General features: G+C 39.8%; 2 protein-coding genes across 4 annotated transcripts in view; one reads left to right on the top strand and one right to left on the bottom strand.

The window, feature by feature from the left end:
- LOC143293565 (sensorin-A-like) overlaps positions 1 to 2,458 on the top strand; it is a 54,240-nt gene extending 51,782 nt beyond the window's left edge. For all 3 annotated transcript variants that reach the window (XM_076604546.1, XM_076604554.1, XM_076604564.1), the window contains exon 4: positions 589 to 2,458. In XM_076604546.1, coding sequence (XP_076460661.1) covers positions 589 to 623 — 35 coding nt within the window. In that variant the 3' untranslated portion in view covers positions 624 to 2,458. The remainder of the gene's footprint in view (positions 1 to 588) is intronic.
- Positions 2,459 to 2,666: 208 nt separating this feature from the next.
- The window catches only part of LOC143287576 (beclin-1-like), a 21,427-nt gene continuing 3,082 nt past the window's right edge, over positions 2,667 to 21,011 (bottom strand). The window contains exons 5-15 of the mRNA XM_076595685.1: positions 17,738 to 17,800; positions 17,118 to 17,191; positions 15,730 to 15,802; positions 14,381 to 14,505; positions 13,440 to 13,502; positions 12,375 to 12,458; positions 10,671 to 10,820; positions 9,571 to 9,702; positions 8,268 to 8,310; positions 7,381 to 7,475; positions 2,667 to 6,468 (exon numbers count right to left, since the gene is read on the bottom strand). Coding sequence (XP_076451800.1) covers positions 6,351 to 6,468; positions 7,381 to 7,475; positions 8,268 to 8,310; positions 9,571 to 9,702; positions 10,671 to 10,820; positions 12,375 to 12,458; positions 13,440 to 13,502; positions 14,381 to 14,505; positions 15,730 to 15,802; positions 17,118 to 17,191; positions 17,738 to 17,800 — 1,020 coding nt within the window. The 3' untranslated portion in view covers positions 2,667 to 6,350. The remainder of the gene's footprint in view (positions 6,469 to 7,380; positions 7,476 to 8,267; positions 8,311 to 9,570; positions 9,703 to 10,670; positions 10,821 to 12,374; positions 12,459 to 13,439; positions 13,503 to 14,380; positions 14,506 to 15,729; positions 15,803 to 17,117; positions 17,192 to 17,737; positions 17,801 to 21,011) is intronic.

The following is a 21,011-nucleotide window of genomic DNA, read 5'->3' as shown; positions in this document are numbered from 1 at the left end:
CTGTTTTCATTAAGCCCTTCTGGGTTGTATACGGTATCCATTTCAGATAGTGAAAAATATTTTTAAGAATTCCTCGCTGATTATCAATATTTGTCACTCGCTCTGGAAAAAGATTGCATGTTATGTTTTTACGTACTGGTTTTGAGACAAATCAGTTGCCTTTGTTTCCCTTTCGAAGGCTGCGACTCCCATGTTTACTCGCTTTTAGGGGCTACAAGTGGGGTTTACGCGTAGGTATTTGACTTTAGAACCTTTTCACCCTCTTGTTGGAGCAACCAAGCTCCGCTTTGGGGGTTCCTATGCTGGGTATGTTTCTGTTGCCAAAAACTATTGAACACTAATATGTATCACTGAATCTTTAATGTCCCTGTTTAATGTCCTGCATGTGTACACTCACAATGGAGATTAAGGCAACGGCAGGTCATTACATACTTTGACCTGGGAGTTCGGAAACACTTATTTCCATCCTTTAATCCATAAGGTGCCGCAGCCAGATTCGAACATTTTCGGGACCCTCGGATTAAATGTCAAACACTCCAACCACTCGGCTATTGCGCCCACCACTTACTGACTTCCTTATTTTTGCAGGTGACGGCTACGTGTCAGTGAGAGAACTGCTGTGATGTCATCCTTCTTTCTGTGGCGTGCTTTGACAGCACGGACATCGACGTCACTGGGTGACCTGATTTCACTGTTTGTGCGTTGGAGAACCGCGCTCCAGGAGTGAAATGGAAGAGCGGGCTGGACGTACCAATGACAATATAGCCATCCTGTATCTCTTAGGGTAGTTCTAAACTTAAAAAAAACCAACGTTTTTCTCCTTTATGTTCGCTGAACATAATCAGGACGAAAATTATGACCTCATCTACAGAAAGTTTCTTTTTATTCATAAAGTTTAATTAATTTTCGCTAATTTGAAAAAGGCTGGATAGCAAACGCTGATAACAGTTTATGGTTTGTTCTCTAATCTTCAAAACTGGTGAAGCAAAAGTATAACTTTAACAATAATGGATGTGTAAGATGAGCCCTTGCTGGTAAAAAACATTCGAAATCTAAACTTGATTCAAAAGAAAGTGCTTTTTTTCAGAGAAAAGTGCAGCCAACTTCAACAGAAATAAAAGATTTTAAACAAATTCTTCACAAAAAGGGAACCCACCATGGATTTAACATGGTGGGCTTCCCATAAACAATTTAACTGAGCAGAACATGTGAGAAATTCGCACAGGCAAATGCACGCACGTGCGCATGCACACACACACGCATGCAAGCAATATTTCCTCACTCTGTCAGCATTGTTTTCGCTCTGTATATAAACAAGGTCTCTGTAACAGAATTATATCTGTGTTTGTCTCGTTGGCCTTTGCTTTCTCAGGAATGATACCAGTCACACTGAACTTAACAGTGCAAGGAAGACTGATTTTTTTCCCCCTTTTTTTTAAAACCAAGGACAAAGAAATCAGGCCACTAAGAAGCGTAAGAAATGGGGTATTTGCTGGTGAGTGGCATTTGTTTGGAACCACCAACACCAGAGAGACAAAACAAGGCACAATCACACACACACACACACAACCCCCCCCCCCCCCCTCCTTTTCCAGATACATGCCAACCATTCTGATGACATTCCGTCTGTCAAGCTTTCAGGTCACTGTGAGAATAGTGTTATTTGTAATCTTTTCACAAGACTTCTCAGGAGAGGTAATGGAAGCTGAATTACATATAAACCACCGGCATGGTGAAACTGTTATAGTCTGCGTTATATAGGCAATGGTTACACAAACATATTCATAAGTATGTATTTTTCATGAAATGATTTGAATAATGATGGTAAGATAAATTAGTCAACAAGTAAATCAATGGATAAATCCAAAATCTGTCAGTTCCATAAATCCCCAAGGCTAACAAAAACAATGAAAGGGCACCAAAATGTACGGGCAACATCAACTGTTGAAGTGTGCGACATTTACTGATTTGTATCTCTGTCTTGGATACTATCAACTCCCAATTTACTTTCCCCTCATTGGCACACATCCCCTTTCACTCACCTTCCTCCTACCTGACTTGTCTCCATAGTCCCACCTGTGTTAAACTGACAAATAATATCATACCTTTCGAACTGATGGATTTCACTTCCACTATCACCTGTTGGGTATGAATCTTTAGAACTTCTGTTTGAGTACAGCTTTTTGAGCTCTCTCTGTCGTCAACTGAAAATGTAACCTGGAATAGTGTTTTTGACACCTGTACATCAACATTCCAAAGGTGACATGCCAAGTCAAAACCAACAAAAGTCAGCATGAAAACTAACTGTAATAACAATAATGATAAAATAGCATGTTTCTAGTGTTTATATATCAATTTGATCTTACCGGACTGTATATATTTGCTTGCAAGTATTATGTTGGTGCAACCTGCCCCCTTACCATTACTGGAAAATAAAAGAGTCCCATTTCAAAGTGTATTTGTGAGGTGTATTTGTATGTGCATGTGTATGAGACAAAAAAAGAACACCAACATGTATGTTTGTACATGCGCACACACGCACACATGTGTGTGTGTCTGGCACTGCTTGAAGTTAAATGAAGACTGTTTTAAAATACGAATTACACTTTACCACATGTACATATTCACATCAGTAAATGAAATTAAGTAAAGTCAAACATACAACAGTCTCTTTGAATTTTTTATTAACACAAGTGTTTATTCCAGATTTAATTCCACTGATTCTTTTTCATTCTTTCCACCACAGACTGTCATAATAGTAACTGACATGAACCATGCTAGATATTTGAACACATGATGAACAATGGCTTCTTGCACTTGACTTACTTAATGTCAGTGTTGATATAAATCTGAATGAAACACATATGCACAAGCACACACGCATACAAAAACCTTTTTCCTCCATCTGCCAAAGCATCAAAGAATTGTTAAAACAGCCAATCAACACACTCTTATTTCAATTCCTCCTTCCATTCCCCTTTCCTCCACCACACCTACCCCCTCCCCGCCCAACCCAACCCTCTTCCACCCCAGTCCCTCCACCAAAGAAAAAAAAAACAAAATAGCAAACATTATCTAACAACTAATCAAGAACAGTAAGCAAAAAATATCAATGACATAAATGCTAACTGTATACAATCAACCAAAAGAATAATTCTGTCCACTCTTGTGATCAACCTAAATGAGATGAAAAAAAATTCAAAGGTTACTCATTCTCTTCACATCATAAGCCAGCATATTACCTATGCTGTGACTCACAGGAATGGTTGTGACAAAAGTACAGGTTGCTTAGGTGTGGCTGTCCATGTGTGATTCAAGACAGGAAGCATAGTGGAATGTTACAAAAATGAAACTGATGATGAAGCAAAAATGAAAAAAAAAAATTGAAAAGAAACTTTACATCCTTATTACTACAAAGATTCATAATAAAACAAATATGCGTATATATTAAAATAATCTGCTCGTTCCAATGCATCTGTTTGTGCGTGATGTGCGCACACATACATATACATATACATACACACATATACACATGCATGCACTCAAACTTTCTCCATAAGACACAAATTTCATTTATATCAGTTCATTGCACCATGATTGCAAAATAACATTGAGCTTGGAATGAAATGTTTCTTAAAGCAACCATACAATACTATATCAAACTATTTCAAATACTATTTCAAACTGTTTGCTTGAATGGTGGAAGAATACCACACAACACCATTTTAACTGACATTACATTCAACCACAATCTTTCCAGTTTTCAAGTTCCACGGGATTGGTGTTTTTTTGGGGTTTTTTTTTCCCCCCCACTCAATAATCATTCAACCAACCAGAAATAAATTAAAACAGATTTCCTGCAAAGAGATATTTATATCCTTTCCAAATATCTATGCATATTTTAAACTGAAGACAAAAAGAGCATTTGGGGCAAATCGTTATGAAATGATAATGAAGTCTGACTGAGAAACCATCTGCAGAAAGAGACTGCCACTCTCAAAATGGCCTGTCAAGCCACAACTGACTCTGTGCCAGAAACCTAACTCAACACAACTCCATTTCCTCCAGAGACTGAGGGATGTCAACAGTCATTATGAAAGTGGCTTTGTATGTTATGGGCGGTTTTTGCGCTTTTTTTCCCACAATTTTGTATTTAAATAAGCGCACATCAAAATCAACTGGCACTTCCCAACAAGATTTGTTCGACTTTTAAAGAAAATATGGTCATCTAGAGCTGCGATGCAATAATCTTTGTGTGTATATGTGTTTTTCTTTTGTTGTTTGTTTTATAGTAACAGTTTATGAGGTGTCTAATGTCCATTTTCATTTCAAATGCGATAGAACTGTTTGACATGATCTCTCTGAAAAAGTTTGAAACCAATGGAAGATTGGATACAAGGTGATAGATGTTCATTTTTTATTCTTTATACATTTCCATAGCAAGATTTTTACATTTTCATTTTCGAGTTTCAAGGAGGTACTGTATCAGAGCATGCAGACTGATCTATATACATGCCCCTGTATATGTTAAAAAAAAAAAAGAAAAAAAAAAAAGAGGAGCAGATGCCTGACCTACACATAAATCCAATGGGCTGGTCAATTTTATTGAAGTAAAACTATAGCAGGATGACAAAAAAAAGTAAATAAATAAAATGCATTAAAAAAAAACAACAACACACACACACACACATCAGAATTCAGCGAGTTGTTCCAATCAGCAGTAGTGCGCAGCAGCAGGGAGTAGAAGCAGTATGAAAACACATCCCTGGGAAGAGGGTTTGAGGTGCTTTGTTTGACTGGAAAGGATAGAACTGTCCGTGCAATACAATCTTCAGTCATCTTCGTAAAAAAAAACACACAAAAAAACAACAAAAAAACAAACAAACAAAAAAACCCCCAAACTGACTGGCCTTTGAAACAGCATTCATTGTAGCTTGGTGGGTCAAGTTTACAATATATCTATATCTTATATATCAAGGTTATTTTTTTTAGTGGTAACAAGTTTGTTCAGAAAGCTCAAATGGAGGGGAAAAACTGTGGAAAGTGATCAGTTTTTGCGTCTATATACTTGTAATGAAGTGTATAAAAAAAAAAACCTAAAAAAAACCACACACCCGAAAATGTCAATCAGGGAACAACATCCTGTTCTCAATTTTGGCTACAGACCAGTTCCACATCAAAGTGACAAATCAAATCTCCGACAATAACAATGGAATGAAAGCACAAGGAATCAGTAAGTGCAACATTTTTCTGTGTCGTTTGCCAGAAATTCAACCTGGTACAGTAAGTGACATGCTGAAAAAGAACATACTTAAGCTGGACATTGGACAAAGGAAACAGAAACGTTAATATTCTGTTCGTGTTAACCTTACTCTTTCATTGTGGAGAAAACATGCCAATGTCACTGTCTCATGTGCACAGCCACACATACACACTGTCTGTGTATACATCTCTGTCTCTCTCTTCTCTTCAACCCAATAATAAAGATAAAACATCAACATCAATAAAAGAGCCTGTATGCACATTATCATAAACGTAACCGAAAAAAAGAAAAAGAAAAGAAAGAAACCCAAACAATTTGAATCAGCTAAATGACGGAACACAAACTGCAACCAGCAAACAGTTGAACACAAGACACTGATAGCTAAACCCCTCCCCTACTCCCCCCCCCCACTCCAGACTCCCCCACCCCCCACCCAAAAAATACTTCTCATAGCAAAAATCATCAGTACACCAGCCACTGTGGCATGGCCACTGGGAGGTCTTGGGTTTGATCCCTATCAGAGGTGGGTTTTTCTGGCCCGTGGTTGGCTTCTACCCACAGCTGAATGTGCTCTGAGCTCAAATGGAAAAGACTGGGACCACGCAGTTAAGGGTCATCCATTTCATGGATGCAATTTTAGAGAGTGTTGCTCAAATATCTTGACCAGCTCTGGAAATCTGTATCTGTCTGTCTGATTGACACCGGGATATATATTATGAGAGTACAGCCTTGTCAAGTAGTCCCTAACCTAAAGCGGGCCCCCACTGGAGCATCTTCACCATCCCATCATCATTCATCATCACTGAAATATAGAAAATAAAATTCCCGCAAATTCTGAGGCACACACACACACACACACAAATCACCCAACCTGTCAAAACATAATCACTACTCTGAACTGACGACAATACAGATTCAACCTGACAGAAAGAATACAAACAAAATTTTAAAAAAGACAAAAAGAAAATAAAAACAACCCGAAAACAATGTGAAAAGAAGTGAGACTAAGAGTAAGAGGCATGGGAGCAATGTCACTGAAATGGTGCAGATGATGAGGCACTACAGAGAAAAAAAACAAAAGAAGTGGTCAGTTGTTGGTTCCTAGCTTGGCGCCCTGGGCCTGGATCCAGGAGAGACACCATTTCAGGTTGGTCAGCATGAACTTTAGTGCCTTCGTCCACTGCTCCTCACAATTAAACTGGGTTCTGCACACACACACACACACACACACACAACCCCATAACGTCTTTACTATGCTGCCCTGTTATCAGTTTTTGCAAACATTCACCTCCCTCTCACCCATCCCATGCTGACGTTAACTGTTAGTGTTCTTAGTCCCTGAGCTAAGGAGGTAGGTTAAAGGTTAAATGTCCAATAGCTTTTTACAGCCATGGGTGCAGTGAATTCGTATTCACTGTGTCTAGGGACTGGCACAGAAAGGCAGGGGTCAATCCACTTCTGTCACTGCTTTAACCTTCCCTATCGCTAGTCAGGTACCCATTCACACCAAGGCGATGTGAGGAAAATCAGAGTAAAGTTTCTTTCCCAGCGACACAACACCATGCCAAACTGGAGCCTTGAACCCTGATCACTGGTGAAGTCTGCATCAGAAGTTCAATGTCTTATGGATGCTCTCATGGCACCTCCTGATGAGCTGATAACTGAGACTTCACTGCACTGACTTGTTCCACATCTTAGTAACGGCATCTGGTGGGTAAAGAGTGGAGATTTTTCCAATCTCCCAGGTCAACTCATGTGCAGTCCTGCTTGTGCCTGAACCCCCTTCATGTGTATACGCAAGCAGAAGATCAAATCAGATCAAATACGCACGTTAAAGATCCTGTAATCCATGTCAGTGTTCGGTGGGTTATGGAACCAAGAGCATACCCAGCATCCACACCACCGAAAATGGAGTATGGTTGCCTACATGGCGGGGTGAAAACAGTCATACACATAAAAACCCATTCGTGCACACACATGTGAACATGGAAGTTGCAGCCCACGAACGAAGAAGAAGAAGTTCCACATTAAGTCCTGACGTTCCAGATGCTTAATGGGTTAAAAACAACAACAACAACAACAGCAGCAACATAAGATAAAAACAAAACAATGCTCACTTGATTGAGAAGGAGTTGTGTGTTTCTCGGTCCTGGAGGCGATCACCATAGATGGCGTAAGGCATGTTGTTGCCATCGTTGATTTTCTCCCACAGCTAGGACAAAGAGACGCAACACACATCAAAATGCCAGCTGCTGCAGCTGAAGCAACAGTTGTAAATAACAATAATATTCACAATAAAACAATAATGATAATATAACAGTAATGATACTATGATGACTGCTAAAAATAATAATAATAATCATGCAGATTGACACCTACAACTCCCAGGGCAGGGAGCTTGTGGCGTTTACAAAAAAATAGTTATGCATACATAAACATACATGCACACAGAAACTACACCATATTTGTGGTGATGGTGGTAGCGGTGGTGGTGTGAGTCTTTTTGAGAGAGAAAGACATGATTTTCTGTCCTTGCCAAAAACCATTCATAATTGCAAAGGAAAATATTAAAACATTAAAAAAACAAAACAAAAAAAACCCCTTCACATTCTTGTTTGATATCTAACACATGGAAATGTCAAGCAATAAATACTACCATGATTTCTGTCAACAATAGAATAAAACATTAAACACTGATATTCACACAAGACAAACAAGAAGTATCAACATGCACACATAAAAAACAAAAACAAAAACAAAAGCAGAAAACCAAGAATACCACCTTCAATGACTGCCAGTATTGCAAGCAACTACAAACAAAATGCATGCTCATGTATGGGGCGTCATGCATTTTCTGCGACAACAATAACAATAATGCTAATAACAATGATAATAGTAACACTAATAATGATAAAAATGGTGATAATAATCATAATAACAATAATGATAATAATAGTACCAACAACAATAATCAGATAACCAGTATCTTCAGTGTGTATCTCACCTGTTCCAGACAGTTCAGGAAAGCTGCCATTCCCAGGTCAAACCTGACAACATTACCATGTGTTACCTCACAACAACAAAGAATTAAACAAAACCCTTTCATTCACAAAATTCACTTGCACAAAAGCAAGACAAAAAGGAAAAAAAAAATAAATGAAAGAAAAGATAAGTAAAAGAAAGATGGAAAGAAAAAAGAAGAAAAAGATGGAACAACAAAAGGAAAAAAGATAGGGATGGGGAAGTAGAAAGACAGTGAGGGTGACAGAGAAATAGGAGAGAAAACAAAGAGATAATATTGATGCTTCATTGTACATTCAGCAATGAAGTAGTTTGATCGACAGGGCATTATGATGAAGTCTTTACCCAATGATAGCAGCTAGAGTTTCCTCCCTCTCTGCCCAGTGTGTAGGCCAGGTGAGTTTGCAAACGTGTACATGTGATTGTGAATAAAAATAGTGACTCTCCAATACTGGTTTCGAATTTGGTAGAATCTTCCTCCTCATCACCGCTGTCATAGTTCATATTCATAATCCACTAAAAAATCCTCTGGGTGCTTGTTTGGATGTGAGACATTGTGGGCACTTCTCCAACAATTTAGAGTCAATCAATTTGCAAAAAATCAAGGCAAAATCAAACAGTGCCATTTGAGAGTGAATTTCATTTACCAGACCAAATAAACCCTCAAAATAGCTACATAAAAATACACCATTCTAGCTCAGTGGTCTGTTATGAGCAAACTTGTAATTGGTACAGAATGAGTTAAGCTGACACCTCAACAAACATTAACTTTCCTTTCCCTTTCCATCCATGTCCTTTACCCCAAACTGCTGACTCCCACACTCCCAACACACACAGTGCAAGAGAATGAGGGAGAGAAAATGAGACAGAAAATACAATGAAACAAAAAAACAAAAATGAAAAGGTAAGAAAGAAAAGAAGACGCTTTCTACTGATCATCATACTCCAGCCACTTACACCATCTTGCTACATCTCTCCCCTCCCCTACCCTAACATCATTGAAAACCATGAAAATACGCCCTCCCCACCCAAAACACACACACCCCCTTCACACACACACTCATGCACTGAGAGCAAACAGAAGTGAGAAAAAGTGGTAAAGGTTTTCTGATTCATGATAAATATAGTAGAAGGTTTTCTTTAGCAATGAATACTACGTCAACATGGTTGAAAAGTTCTGAAGAGAACTTGAGAAGCATAACTGCAAGTTAGTTTGTGAAAACAAACAAACCAAAAAACACAAACATTACATGAAGAAAACTTTCCACGACAAGACTACGACTCACTTGGTGTCCCAGAAGAACTTGAATCCCCCGGAAGCATACAGGGTGAATTCCTTGGGTTCATCCTTCTTCTTCCTCTTACCCCACTCCAGATTCTCAATGTACGAGTAGCTTCCATAAGGCACCAGTTTATACCTGGACACAGACAGACATGCACCAATCTATTTTCCTGTGGGTAAGGCACTGATTTATACCTGGACACATATAAAGACATACAATAATCCATTTCCTTGTGTGTCAGGCAAAAAAGTTTATACTTAAACACAGTTTCAGTTGCAAACATACATATGCTGCATCTCATCTGCAGATAACCCAACACATTGATCAGGCTTTGAGAACCTATCCATCCTTGGTTTAAAAAGAAACAAAGTAAACAGAAATGCAAAGGCAGACATGCACCATTCCATTTCCCTGTTTATACCTGACATGGGCATGCAGCAATCAATTTCCCTGTGTATACCTGGACACACATTGATCCATTCTTCTGTGGGTATGGGACCAGTATTTCATATATATATACATTCCTTTTAACTACCATGACCTTTCATGACCAGGACACAAGCATGCTTATGTGTGAGTGAGTGCGCGCACATGTGTCATCAAAGTCTTGTCTAGAACTCATTACTGGAATCATTTTGATTTTGATTTTTTCTTCCCAGCTCAAGCAAAATTGCATACTTTTCCAGACCTTTTCCACACAAGACTGAACATTTGCCATACCAAACTGATGTTCAGTATTCATCACTTTTAGCTGCTCTTTTCTTTTTAATTAATTTTTGTTTAATGTATTAAGCTCTTTGTCGAATGGTACTGGTCAAACGTTTTTACTCAAAAAAAAAAAAAAAAAAATTCCAAAATCTTTCCAGAACCTGAAGGGCAATTACATAATTTTCCAAAACTCTTCCAGCCCTTGAAATCAAATAGTTCTCTCATTTTTCCAAGACTTTTCCAGACTTCCATGACTCTGAGTGAACCATTCGCAGAGACCCAGGCTTTGACATATAACCGACAAATCTGGAGGAATCTGGTGAACAGTTCTTCTGTGCAGCGCCCCCATGACTCTTCACACAGAGCTGAGAGAGACGAGAAGGAGAAGAGCTTACTTTCTGAAGGTGAGGTCCACTTTGCGCGCCAGGGAGTGAAGGAGGAGGGCTGCCTGGCCCCACGCTGCATTGATCTCACTCCACTCCACCTGGATGTTGGGGAGGCGACCCAGGCGGAACCCGTTTATCGTTCCAAAATGGCCATTATGCCTGAAAAAAACAAAACAAAACAAAAACAACCCAACTCACTGATACACTGTACGTCAAGCACAATAATAAGATCTATGTAACAATCAATAGCAAACCAAACATAGTAATGAGATGTATGTGATAGGATCATAACCTAAGGACAGCAACACTTAAACTATCTATAAGGTATATGCTCACTACTAAACTGTATATCAAATACAATGACACCGACAACAACAATAAAACTGTCTATAAGGTACATGCTCATTACTAAACTGTATACCAAGTACAATGACACCACCAACAACAATAAAACTATCTATAAGGTATATGCTCACTACTAAACTGTATATCAAGCATAATGACACCGACAACAACAATAAAACTATCTATAAGGTATATGCTCATTACTAAACTGTATGTCAAGCACAATGACACCGACAACAACAATAAAACTATCTATAAGGTATATGCTCATTACTAAACTGTATGTCAAGCACAATGACACCGACAACAACAATAAAACTATCTATAAGGGATATGCTCACTACTAAACTGTATGTCAAGCACAATAATAAGATCTATGTAACAAACAATCAATACCAAATCTATGTCAAGCATAGTAAGGAGGTGTACATGATAGGATCATAGTAAAGGACAATATCTTAACTAGTTTCAAGGGACAATAACAGAAAGAACACACAAAAATGCTCTTCAACATTTTATTTTTCATCTGAAAGAGAATGCATTTCTCTTCCTTTTGTAAATGTAATTCTTTACCTAATATCAAACCAGCTTTGAATTTCAAAAAGAGTTATCCTTGTACTGTTACAGCAAAACAACAAATATTCATAATAAAAAACAACAACAAAAAACAACAACAACTACATGTTTTGAAATGCTTCACTTTCTCCCTCAAGCAGTTCCAGTTTCAAGGTTGTGTCAGAGCGTGCGCATTCATCCATACATGCTACATCACAACTGTAAAAAAAAAACCAAACCCAAACCCCCCAAAAAAACTATAATAAAAAACAAAAAAAGCAACAACAAAAACACACCTAAAATAAAGCAACAGATGCCTGACCTTTGCATAAACTCAATGCACTGATCTGACCTTGACAGTTTAGCCTAGCTTTGTGTAAAACATTAACTTAAGAAAGAATTTATCCCCCCCCCCCAAAAAAAAAAAACACACACAAAAAAACCCTGATCAATATGGGCCTCAAACCCATGACTCTGGGATTAAGAGTTAAATGCTCTACTGACGAAGCTGACCTCTCTCAAGCATGGAAAGTGACTTCCATACAAGTCCTCATGTCTTCATGTTCACACACACATGAACATGCATGGCCATGCACACTGAGATCACATAATTCTATGCAAAACAAAGAAAATCATCTATACAGATCTGAAAGAGAAAGATTCCAAGTTTTCTATAAGACCTTAGAAAAAAGAAAAAGGAAAAAAAAGAGAGTACATATCCTAAAAGTTATGATGAGCAGCGTATAATCTAAGAAACAAACAGCATGTTTTGCTCTGTTCACCATACTTAACAAACAAGACAGTGTCACTCACCAGATATGAAAGGTGGAATTTAACACATTGACCTGTTTCAGTTTATTCAGCTGTGTTGTGGCAAATTGCATCTGGTTCTCAACACTGGAATTAAACAGAAAAAAAAGAAGTTTACAACTTTGTTCCTTACTTTCCACAGTCTGTGTATCAGTATTTCATCACAGACACTGTTAAAAAAAAAAAGAAGTACAAATAGTATATATAATCATTATATGCCTCTGTGTGTGGTGCTTACCTTTATGTGTGTGATTTTCACTTGACAAGAGACAGCAAAAGAGAGAGAGAGAGAGAGAGAGAGAGAGAGAGAGTGTGTGTGTGTGTGTGAGAGAGAGAGTGTGTGTGTGAGGGGAAAGAGAGAGAGAGTGTGTGTGTGTGTGAGGAGAGAGTGTGTGTGTGTGAGAGAGAGAGAGTGTGTGTGTGAGGGGAAAGAGAGAGAGAGTGTGTGTGAGGAGAGAGTGTGTGTGTATGACAGGGGAGAGAGAGAGAGAGAGAGAGAGAGAGAGAGAGAGAGAGAGAGAGTGAGAGAGAGTGTGTGTGAGAGGAGAGAGAGAGAGAGAGAGAGAGAGAGAGAGAGAGAGAGAGAGAGAGAGAGAATATTTAGATATGTGTGTGTGTGTGTGATTGCGCGCATGTGCATGTGTGCATGTGCATGATGAATATGTGTGTGTTCATGCATGTGCATGTACAAATGTTCAGTGAAGTGTATCTCAACTTGTGCTTCTTTTGTTCATACACTCTTCATACACAAAATCATTTCCAAGAAAGTGTCAAAGTGTGCAGACTGATCCATACATGCCACACTACATCTGCTTGAAGAAACAAAATCCAGAAGAAGATGAAAATAAAGAAAAGAGCAGCAGATACCTGACCTACGGATCAACATAACATGATGGTCAAAGCCTAGAGAGCCAACCACAGGTGTGAAAAAACATCTGCCTAAAATGATATAAGCTCAACACAATGTACTGGTTACAGTCCCAGTATTTGTTTGCTCCACAAAAACCCAAAGACAGCACAAGAAGAAGAGCTGGCCAAAGGACCACAGGCACTGCTAACAGTCCCCACCTCAGCTGGTCATCTGCAAGCTCTATTCTGGACCGCTTCAGCTCAGCGTAGTCTCTGTAGTACCTGTAACACAAACCACCATCATGCATAACTTAAAAAAAAAGAAGAAAAGGTTAAAGCTCTCTTAGCCTCTTATGGCCACCAGGGCAGAGAATTCATATCCGCTGTGTCTAGGGACTGGCACTGGAAGGTGGGGCCCAATTCTCTACTTCCACTGTTTTAAACTTTCCTCATCGAAGTCAGCTACCCGTTCTCACCTGGGTGGAGTGAGGAAAATCGGTGTAAAGCGCCATTCTCAAGGACACAACACCATGCTGAAACAGGGCCTCGAACCCTGATCACTGGTGAACACTGGACCAGAAGTCCAATGCCTAACTGATTCTGCAACGGCGCCTCCTGATGCAAAACTTTACCATCCAATAAATCCCCTCTGTTCCCGGCCAAAAGGTAACCCTGTACACTGTGTGTCTCCATGTGATCCACAAAACATCTGCCGCATCCAATAAACAGGTGAAAGTTAACAATAATGAAATCAACAATATTGCACTCACTGCATGAAACACAACAGCAAGGATAGCAAAAGGCAAATGTTAACAATTATGAAATTAATAATACTGTACACACTGCACAAACAACAACAGAGTGGATAGCAGTAGGCAAATGCTAACAATTATGAAATAGATAATATTGTACACACTGCATACAACATAACAAACAGGATAGGAACCACAGTATTCAGACCTGCCTGTCTTCTCAAATTTGTAAAGAAAGCATGGAAGGCACAAGACAGAACTTAGGAAGACACAACAAACCACTGAGGTGAAAACATGCTGACATGACATCAAGGAAGAGACCCATCATTTTCCACACCCTCAACAAGTCTGTTACTTTGTTTCTCTTTCTGTATCTGCTTTCTAGGCCAACAAACAGGAGTGACTCACTTGGCTTCAGACTCCTCCAATCTCTGCGTTTCTTCCTTCTCTGCCACAATGAGTTGGTCCACTTTCTGCTGTTCCTCTTCCACACGCTCAAGTTCCTGAATGAGCTTCTCTTCTTCTGCTCTCAGCTGCAGGTGAAGAAAAAAAGAAGAAAAAAAGGAGACTTACAGGTACCATATTTTACTGACTACAAGATGCTTTTGATTATAAAGTGCACTCTCCAGATGTGGAAGAATTTGTACAATTAAAAAAATAACGACAAAAAAAGGATAATTCCAAGTACATGTAACATATTTTGCTGACTACAACTAGTACAAGTCATTTCATATTCTAAGGCGCATCCTTCAGATTTGGAATAATTTCAAATTTTAACATTACATAAAGCACAGAAATTAATAAGACACGCGTAAGAATGATAAACAAGAATTTATTCATTGCTGTTGCTACTGCACCCATATCGTTGCATCATCTGCATGTCTGCTCTGTCAATCTCTGGAGTCCTGTACATGCTTCCCCTAGAGTGTGAGCTGTTTATATTCTGATTCATGGAAGCATTTCATTTATTTTCATTGCCATGGAAGTCACACTTCCAAGGTCAGAGGTCAACCTCGATATGATTCTGATTCATGACAGTGTTTTGATAGATCTTGAGCATGCATAAAGCACACTGTGGTACACAGGTTGAAGATGAGGAAAAGGTATCCCATTAGAGTCCTTAAAATATGGTACCACACCATGTTTCCGTGGCCACCATTTTTGCAGAGGTTGTCAACTGGTGATAACTGGTTAACCTGTTCTCTCCCTCTCTACATATTTAATCATGAGAGTAATCTTTCTAAAATCTAAGGCATAAAAATTGCATGATATTGTATATCGTTGTGTATTCTTCTTCATGATTGATTTCTTGTGTGAAATTCAGGCTTCTCTCCCCTGGATGAGTGCATCACCATCCTTTTTTCTTCTTTTTCTTCTGGCGGCAAGTGTGGGTTTTTTTCTGTCAAAGCAGTTTTCTACAACAGAATTTTGCCAGGGAACACTCTCTTGTTGTTACTGATTCTTTTAAAAGCACAGAGTGTTTGTTACACACTGAATCTCAGCTTATTTTCTCATCCAAAAGATAAGCAACTCAAGGTCAAGTGGAGGGGGCTGGGGGGAGTGGGGAGGGGGGAGGGGTGGGGGCAGTGGGGGTGAGAGTATAAATTACAGTCCATGCGGAAATCCTGGGACACCCCTGTCTCTGGGCTATCATTCCAGTAAATATCGTTCTACGTCAGTTAAACAATAATACTGCTCTCTTTGAAGAGTTTGACGAAAGTAACGGATTAGAAAATGAAGGAAGGAGAAAAACTCACCTGCTCCAGTTCTTTATCCAAGGCAGCTTCGTCAACGCCATCATCTGATTCGTTCAGTTTGTCCAGGAACTCCCTGAAGATTTATATCAAACTTTACACAGTCTGATTGAGATTTTGCCCCCTATAATCATATTCAATTGAACACATATACTATGACCCACTGGTGCAACACTGGCAGGGCTCTCATTCGCGTGCTCTGCAAAATACTACTCCACCCAAGCAGAGAAATCAAAAGTAGCTGCAGCTAGTAGCCTCCCTTCAATCAATACCTCCCCTCTGTTTACGTATGGTGTGTCTTCTTTTACTATTTTGACATTTTTGAAAAAAAAACACAGGGCCACATTATATTAGAAGAACACAGGCGTGTGCACTCCACAGTATGTATCAATAAATATACACACCCACAAACATACACAATCAGTACTGCTCCACGCACTTCGAAACACACAAATACAGTATGTAATCATGGATACTGACACACACACACACAGATGCACAGACAGTACTCAAGTGTACAAACACCGATAGTAGCTCTCTCCAAGTCCCCCCCTCTCTCTTTCTTTTCACTCACTCTTGCTTCCTCACCTCTCTCTCGTCTCTTTACACACTGTCACTTGTATTGTATTGTATTTCACTGCATTTTGTCACAACAAATTTCTATGTGTGAAATTCGGGCTACTCTCCACAGGGAGAATGTGTCACTTTAGTACAGCCCCAACCTTTTTCTTTCTTTTTTTCTGACAGCAAGTCTGTTTTCCTGTTGAAGTGGATCTTTTTTACAGAATGTTGCCTGGGAAAACCCTTTTTGTTGCAGTGGGTTCTTTTACATGCACTATGTGCTACATTTAGCCATTTTAGGGCCCCATCTCAATGACTGGTGTCCAGACCAGCACTCAAGGTCTTGTGGAGAGGGAGAAAATATTGGCGAGTGTGGAGTTCTTCTTCTTCTTCTTCTGCATTCACTCGTATGCACACGAGTGGGCTTTTACGTGTATGACCGTTTTTACCCCGCCATGTAGGCAGCCATACTCCGTTTTCGGGGGTGTGCATGCTGGGTATGTTCTTGTTTCCATAACCCACCGAACGCTGACATGGATTACAGGATCTTTAACGTGCGTATTTGATCTTCTGCTTGCATATACACACGAAAGGGGTTCAGGCACTAGCAGGTCTGCACATATGTTGACCTGGGAGATCGTAAAAATCTCCACCCTTTACCCACCAGGCGCCGTCACCGTGATTCGAACCCGGGACCCTCAGATTGACAGTCCAACGCTTTAACCACTCGGCTATTGCGCCCGTCGAGTGTGGAGTTCAAACCTGTGCGTTTAGATTCTCTTGCATGCTAGGTAGAAGCGTAACCTTTGGGCCACCACTCCACTCCGTACCTGTAATCTCGACATTCATCCTCTGTTTGCTTGAGCTCTTGATCCAGTCGGTCCAACAAGTGGTCAGTGCATTCCTGAAACCCACCACTGTCCACTTTCGTCATCATTATTATCATCATCATCATTATCATCATCATGATATACTGCAAGCACAGAGTGTTTGCATCACTTTCTCCTCTTTCTCTTTCACATTCACACACACCTGCTTACAAGCATGCACACACACACTCACAAGCACCATTCTTGCTTTCAGTTCTGTATCTTTTTTTGTGTTGTTGTTGTTGTTGTTGTTGTTGTTATTGTTTTTGTTTTAATGACTTTATTATGACACACAATTTTCTGCCCCCCCACCCCCCGTACTTCCCCCTTTTTTCAGTAGGAAGGGAAGTTGGGGGGGCACAAGGACTGGCAATTTGTCCACACCCACTTACACAAACATAATCATATATGCACACACACATAAACACACACACACACACAGACAAACACACACACACACACACACATATATATATACATATATATATATATATATATATTATAGAGAGAGAGACAGACAGACAGACAGAGACAGACAGACACACACACACAGAGAAAGAAAGAGAGAGATATTCACTGACCTCACAAAGTGGATGATCCATTTCAGATTGTCCAGACATGAAATCATATAAGGCACTGCAGACCTGAAACAGATCACCTACCCTTGTCAAACACAAACAAGTAGCACAAAGCACTAAAAACCATTTAAAAAGGATACTCACTTGTTGATGTTTTTAGACAGTAATAAAAAAAAAAAAAATTCATTCATTACATGCACAATGAAGTCAGACCCAACATCATAAAAAAAAAACCCCAAACAAACTAAACACAAACAAAAAAACTGTGTTTGAACTGAAGTCTACTTTCCAGACAGAAGTCTATGAAGAAACACAAGTCCCAAATGAATAATGCGAATAAAGTTTCTTACCACAACCTCTTTTCCCTACTCCATTCCCCTGAAAGAACACTGCAGTTGGAACCTGCTGAACCTATGCATATATATGTCTGTCTATAGTATCTACCTGTCTACACCAATTTAAGTCTATCTGTCTGTCTATCTGTCTGTCTCTTTCTCTATAGGTGTGCGTGTCTCTGTGTGTGTGTGTGTGTGTGTGTGTGTGTGTGTGTGTGGTTTGTGCTCGTGTGTGTATGTGTGTGTGCGTGTCCGTGCATGTGTGTGTCACAGCTGTCCAAGTTCTAAACAGAACCGTACACTTAGCTGACAGTGAGCTCCCGCAGACAGCACTGATAGTGCCAGACCTGTAAACTCGTTCGGCCGCTGTGCCCGCCTAACCCTCCTCTGACCCTTCTTTTTCTTATATTAAAACGCAGCAATTTCCCACGCCTTTTGGGTGGGCTTGTGAGCGTACGTGAGATTCTGTGGCATTAACGTTTGTACTGTCGGATAGTTCAGACATTTCTCTTTCTGGTGGTGGTAGTACCTTTCTCCATAGGAACCAGTCTTTTAATGTCGCAGCATTTATTTGTGAGAACAGTTTGCTAGCAACTGTGACTGGCAGTGGTGTATTTTTCACAGCAGAAAATCGTGAGTAGGGTTTCCTTCACTTCCTCTTCTCTCTCATTTTCTTTCTTTCCTTCCATATTTCATTCTGTTTTCTTCCCTCTCTTTCTCTTGCTTACTCTTTGTTTTTCTTAGTTCACCACTTCTCTCATATCTTTTTTTTTCCTCTTTTTTTTTGGTACATTTTCATTCAGTATTCATTCATTCATTCTCTGTCTCTCTCTCACCAGAGGACCAGAATCTGTCATCCTTTCTGTTTGTCTTTCTTATTTCTTTCATTCTTCTTTGTTTCTTTCAACACGTGCTGTCCACTTATATCCTGCTCTCTCTCTCTCTCTCTCATCACTCATTCTTGGCACTGCATCTCTCGTCTTGCATTTATTCATTTTACTCTTTCTTTCTCTTTGTCCGAATTAAATAAATCATTCTCTCTCTATCCCTCTCTCTCTCTTCGGATTATTAAATAAATCGTTCTCTCTTTATCGAATCTCTCGTCTTGCATTTATTCATTTTACTCTTTTTTTCTCTTTGTCCGAATCAAATAAATCATTCTCTCTCCCTCTCTCTCTCTTTGGATTATTAAATAAATCGTTCTCTCTTTATCTGAATTAAAGAAATTGTTCTCTCTCTCTCTCTCTCTCCCCATCCCTGTGTCACTCTACCCTCACCACCTTTTTCTCTTATCTCTCTCTTTGCCTCCTCTTATCATTCTCGTTCTCCCTCTAGTCACCCCTCTCTCTTTACTTTGTCTCTCTATTCTCTTATCCACATCTTTCTCTTTCTCCCCCCCCCCCTCTCTCTGTGTGTCTCACTCACTCTCTCTCCGCCCCCCTCTCTTTCTGTTCTCTTATCCTCATCCCTCTTTGCCTTTTTCACTCTCTCTCCACCACCACCCTCTCTCTCTTTCTATTCTCTTATCCTCATTTCTCTTTGCCTCACTCACTCTCCCCCCCCCCTCTCTTTCTGTTCTCTTATCCTTATCCCTCTTTGCCTTTTTCACTCTCTCTCCACCACCACCCTCTCTCTCTTTCTATTCTCTTATCCTCATCTCTCTTTGCCTCACTCACTCTCTCTCTGCCCCCCGCCCCCTCTCTCTCTTTCTATTCTCTTATCACCTCTTTATCTCACTCACACTCTCCGTCACCATCCCTCCCCCCTCTGTGTCTATTTTCTTATTTTTATCTCACTTTGTATCTGACTTTCTCTCCGACAGGGCAAGCTAGCCCACCCAGCTTGCTGGGGGTGAAGAGTGAAAAGTAGTAACGTGCTTGCAGCTCCACACTTGACCACGTTAACTGTTTGGCAATTTATGAAGTGGACAATTGATTAGGACTTTTTGATAATGTGTCAGTTTTTTCTTCTGACAGAATAATCAGTTTAGTGATTACTGCCAATGACTGAATGGTGATGACCACCACTTTCACAAACCAGTCAGCAGAAACTGATTTTTTTCCTTCAAAATACTAAAGCTGCCATCCAGATATGTGCCGTGACTGTTATTCGCTTCCATGTGTGTGATTGACTGAATCAGTGTGTGTCAGTTCAGTACTTGCACAAGCTACAATAGTTGAATCCTTTGACATGCTACAGCTTCTCCCAACTTTACAATGGTCAACACAGGTTAGTGAGCAGCACGCCATTAATACGTATTATACTGTGCTCGGAATGCATTTTGCATGTTGTGTTAACTCCGTGAAATTAGATTTAGTGTGTTCCAAATGTGTTAGAATGCATGTGTTGACAAAATGGTGATAAGCATGCCTACTTTTTCGAACAGGTATCCTGAGAAAAATAATCTGATATTCATATTCAAGTTTCCTATCGTTTTGAAGCTAAGATTGTATTCTTTAAAACCGCACTGTTAACAAAAAGATTGCGGTGACAAGCAACGTGTTATCAGATATTAAAGAAGATGTGCTGTTTTCTCTCTGTGGCTGCTGCCATCGCTTGGCACAGCACACACCGCTCTGCTGGTCTGTCTCCCTCCCTGCAGCTTGTAACAGCTAGAGGCGCGACATGGAAGAGCACCCATGGTGCTTTGTACAGCTATCTCTTCCAGGCCACAGTTCTAACCATCCCAGCTGCTGCGTGTTATTTTTAATCGGTGCCTTTACTTCCCGAGTTGAACGCCGGGTCAAGTTCGCTACTGCGATGGACTAAAAGTTAAGCGCTGAACACGTGTGGTGTATGTGTGTGTGTGTGTGTGTATGTGTGTTCAATAGGTTCAGTGTTTGTTATAATTATGAAATTGACACACTCTCTACTGTTGTTACAGCTCTTTATTACCTCATTTGCACAAATGTGAAATAAAAATTATACAAATTTTTACTCCA

Source organism: Babylonia areolata, chromosome 1 (assembly GCF_041734735.1).
Source record: "Babylonia areolata isolate BAREFJ2019XMU chromosome 1, ASM4173473v1, whole genome shotgun sequence".
Lineage (NCBI taxonomy): Eukaryota > Metazoa > Mollusca > Gastropoda > Neogastropoda > Buccinidae > Babylonia > Babylonia areolata.
The sequence above is the reverse complement of the archived record's forward strand: the minus strand, read 5'-3'. Positions and strand labels throughout refer to the sequence as shown.